Here is a 4,452-nt window from a genome sequence, read left to right on the forward strand (position 1 = left end):
AAAATATGGGGCGGGAGCGCGCCGCGCAGAATCGATATTATCGAGGCGCTGCTCGATACTCTGGCCGCCGTCAGCTGGCGCCGTCTATCGGATGAATTCGTTGCCGTCTTTCAATATGAAGTGGTGTGAACAATGTGTGAAGCAGCAGAAGCGGTGAGAAGCAGGTTATGGTACAGATCAAGTAAGGTTTAGAACACGTGGTTTTCTGGAAAGGATAATAAAAATACTGTGTTTCCAAAGAAACAATAATTAAAAAAGTAAAATAAAAAACGTGTTTCTAATATCAATTTCAAAATGTCTTTCAATTATAACTTCAAGAAAATTGCTGTTATTCCAACAGCAAAGGTTAGATATGTTGATTTCATTTATGTCTTATTTTTTCTATTTTTTTATAAAACTAGTAATAATACAAAATTTTGCTTCTTTTACTCAGGATTTTATCGATATAATTTTATCGAAGACACAACGCAAGACACCTACAGTTATTCACAAACAGTATAAAATAGCGAGAATACGTGCGTTTTACATGCGAAAAATCAAATTCACGCAGCAGAATTTTCATGATAGATTGTCCCATATAATACAAGATTTTCCTAAACTGGATGACGTTCATCCATTTTATGCAGATTTAATAAATGTTTTGTATGATAGAGATCACTTTAAGTTAGCTCTTGGACAGCTAAATACCGCTAGGCATTTGATTGACACGTAAGTAATTTATATAAAATATAAACGTACCTCTATTACTTATTACTATTATCATTGTTATTTTATAATTATAGTGTAGCAAAAGACTACGTCCGTTTGTTAAAATATGGAGATTCTTTATATCGTTGTAAACAGTTGAAGAAAGCTGCTTTAGGCCGAATGGCTACTATTATAAAAAGGCAAGGGGCCAATTTAACATATCTTGAACAAGTTCGCCAACATCTGGCTCGATTACCAAGTATAGATCCTTACACACGTACGATAATTCTTTGTGGGTTTCCGAATGTTGGCAAGAGCAGTTTTATGAACAAAGTAAGTTGTACAACAATTGTGATTTACATGTTTCTTATAAAAGTAAAATTTGATATAATTATTTAATACACTTTTATCAATTAATTAATTTACAGATTACTCGAGCTGATGTAGATGTTCAACCGTATGCATTCACAACAAAATCCTTGTATGTTGGGCATACTGATTATAAATATTTGAGATTTCAAGTGATTGACACACCTGGATTATTAGATCAGCCATTGGAACAGAGAAATGTTATAGAAATGCAGGCGATAACGGCTCTCGCTCATTTGCAAGCTGCTGTACTTTATTTCTTTGACTTATCAGAGCAATGTAATTTTACTCTGATGGAACAAGTAAGTTGCAATGCATAATATGAGTTGCAACTTAACATTATAAAAACCATTTTGTTTTTGTAGATGAAGTTACTTGAATCCATAAAGCCTTTGTTTGTGAACAAGCCTTTGTTACTAGTAATGAACAAAGCAGATATCCTACGTATGGAAGAGTTACCTCCACACAAAAGAGATATGCTGAAAAATAATAATCTACCTAAATATGAAATGAGTACGCTCACTGATTTTGGCGTGATGGAAATAAAAGAGGCGGTTTGCGAGCGACTTTTAGCTTTCCGAATAGATAACAAAATAAAAACAAAAAAAGTAATTTGTCTGAAAATTTTCCAGTGTTGTAAAATTTTATACAGTCATAATACAATTTATTATATTTATAGGTGGAAGGTCTTCTTAATCGGTTGCACATTGCTCAACCACAATATGTTGATCCAAATCGTGTTCCATGTATACCGGAAAGTGTGCGGAACAAGAAATTATTGGCTGCAAAAAAAAGAACAAAGATGAACACGGAAATACTAGAACAAAAATGTGAAAGAAGTTGGAAGTTAGAGAGACAAATAGAGGAAGAAATGGGAGATGATTATGTGCTTGATTTGAAGAAGCACTATGATATTGAGAGTGAGCAGAAATATGACTGCATACCCGAAATTTGGGAAGGTCATAATGTAGCTGATTACATAGACCCAGATATATTCAACGTTAGTACAAACTCTATTAAATTGTATAAGATTATATCCTGACAAAACATATTTCTTTATCGTGTACCTTTTGTTGTTTTTTCAGAAATTGACTGAACTGGAAAAGGAAGAGCAATTGAGAGAAGAGGCTGGTATGTACGATTACAAGATGCCCGAGTTATCGGAGACAATGCGCGAGATCGAACAGCTTGCGAAACAAATTCGTGACAAGAAGACCATCATGAAGGATGAGGCACGAATAACAAAAGCTTCCACAAAGCCGGTTATGCCACGTACAGCCGCGGCCAAGTTACGCGATCGATCAGTCACAAAGTTGAAGGAACAGATGGAAGACCTGGGTGTGGATATGGAAGCTACCGAAAATGTAAGTATTACATATGAGATATAAATTAAAATGATCTCGAAATTAAAATTCATAGCTAATCAACCTTTCATATTAGATATATATTATTTTAAAAACAGAGTATATAATAAAAATATTTCAAAATTTTTTGACCTAAATCTATCATCTAAATAATGAGTCTGGTAATAGAGTAAAATTTATTGTCTTTTTAAGCATATCTATGATCAAAACAGTTCTTGACGCTAGAAATGTTTTTATGCTAATTTTGTAAATAATAATAAGTAAATATTACATTAATTATAATTTAGGCGCACTACAAACGAACAAGAACACGATCCAGATCCCGCTCCGAACCCGCTAAAAAACGTATGCGTGTGGAATCATTATCACAATCTCGCGCCCGTAGTGTCTCGAGACCACCACGAGATGAAATGGGTGTAAAAAATACAGTGGTAAGTTGATGGAAAGACAATTGTAACATTGACGACTTCAGTGTAGACTTTGCAGAGAATTAATTTTAAATTTGAAAAAGTTACGCTTAGAGTGGATGGATTATTATTGAACTGAAACATTTATTTTTATTATTTCTTAATTTATACAAAAAGCTTTTGTTCCTTATTTCATTTATTTGTGCAATAAATACAAATGTGATATTATTCATGTTCGCGTTTGTTTCAGATGAAGAAGAAATTGAAAAATATAGCACACAAAGCACTGAAGAAGAAGGTGGCTAAAAAAGGTCTCAAAGGCGAAGCTGATCGTTTCATCGGCAATAAGATGCCGAAGCACTTGTTCTCCGGAAAAAGGGGAACCGGCAAGACAGATAGAAGATAAAATTTCTATATTCTGTACATTTTACTCATTACATATTAAGTATGTATAATAATTTTGTCTAAATAAAATTTGTTTGAATAAAATTGACACTTTGGATCGAATTGAGCGTTACGAGAGATTTTAAACTAAGACGGTTGAAATTTACCATCGACAAGAGGGATTATCTCGATGCGACAGCAATAAAGTTTCATTGAGCATGATACCACTGCTTATCCCGTTCGAGTTCGAAGGTTACCTTATGTGCATTATGCAGTCGTTTTGTATTCTATAGCACGACAAACTCGCAACGTAAATTCCTTATTTTCGAAAATAAAATGCGCGGATTGATTTTCTTTCGTTAACACACGTATCTCTTGTAACTGTAAGACTTGTATTGATTCTTCAATGAAGCTGTCGTGCAGCATTCGAAAGAAGAATAAAAGGATGGTAATAAAACTCAAACACAAACGACTGAACAATACTATCAATCCGTTATCAGAGATCAAATTTTTTTGTTTGATGTTACCTATCCAAAATGAAATACATTATAGCTTTTTGTCGCTAAAGAGAAAATGAATTAAAATGCTTTCTTTATCATCATTTTATTCCGAACATAGTGTATACAATTGTTACTTTACACATGTTGTATGTATATATATATATATATATACATATATATATATATATATATATATATATATATATATATATATATATATCTCTTTCTTTCTAACTGAACTTATCAGTCATAAAATTAAAAAAAAGTGTATTGTGATGGGCGGAAGAGTGAATCTCTGAACTGAAGAGATCGGTATTAGATTCTGACTAGATAACAACGTAGTTTCGTGTATGTACATTAATAAAGTATATCGTTATCATTTAAAAAAATAAAGAGTAACATAATATATATGTATGTATATATGTACAAGGGGAACATATATAGAACAAGGGAAACAGTCTTTTTCTGGCACGAAATTGAACGTAATCCTCCACCGCGTTGCGATCGCAGCTCTTTCTCAATTTTTGAAATGTACAAATTTAGATTTATATACAGGGTGTTTCATAACATAAGAGACATGTCTCACATATATGTATATGAAACATCCTGTGTGTTGTGTGTGTGTGTGTATATATATATATATATATATATATATAGAAGTACTCACACAATTCCAGAGAGAGCCCATTCGAGTGCGCTTCTGGATGATTATCTTGCACGACGAATTTCTTTCTCTTCACA

The 4,452-nt window shown here is 32.9% G+C and overlaps 1 protein-coding gene across 1 annotated transcript; it reads left to right on the forward strand.

The window, feature by feature from the left end:
- The first annotated feature begins 144 nt into the window (after positions 1-144).
- LOC105669505 (nucleolar GTP-binding protein 1) lies at positions 145-3,316 on the forward strand. Its single transcript, XM_012362497.2, has 9 exons — positions 145-345; positions 434-708; positions 783-1,020; positions 1,116-1,358; positions 1,422-1,664; positions 1,736-2,056; positions 2,142-2,420; positions 2,708-2,851; positions 3,078-3,316. Exons 1-9 carry the CDS (start codon positions 295-297, stop codon positions 3,231-3,233), a joined length of 1,950 nt encoding a protein of 649 aa, XP_012217920.1. The 5' UTR covers positions 145-294; the 3' UTR covers positions 3,234-3,316.
- The last annotated feature ends 1,136 nt before the right edge of the window (positions 3,317-4,452 follow it).

This window comes from Linepithema humile, chromosome 1, assembly GCF_040581485.1.
Source record: "Linepithema humile isolate Giens D197 chromosome 1, Lhum_UNIL_v1.0, whole genome shotgun sequence".
NCBI lineage: Eukaryota > Metazoa > Arthropoda > Insecta > Hymenoptera > Formicidae > Linepithema > Linepithema humile.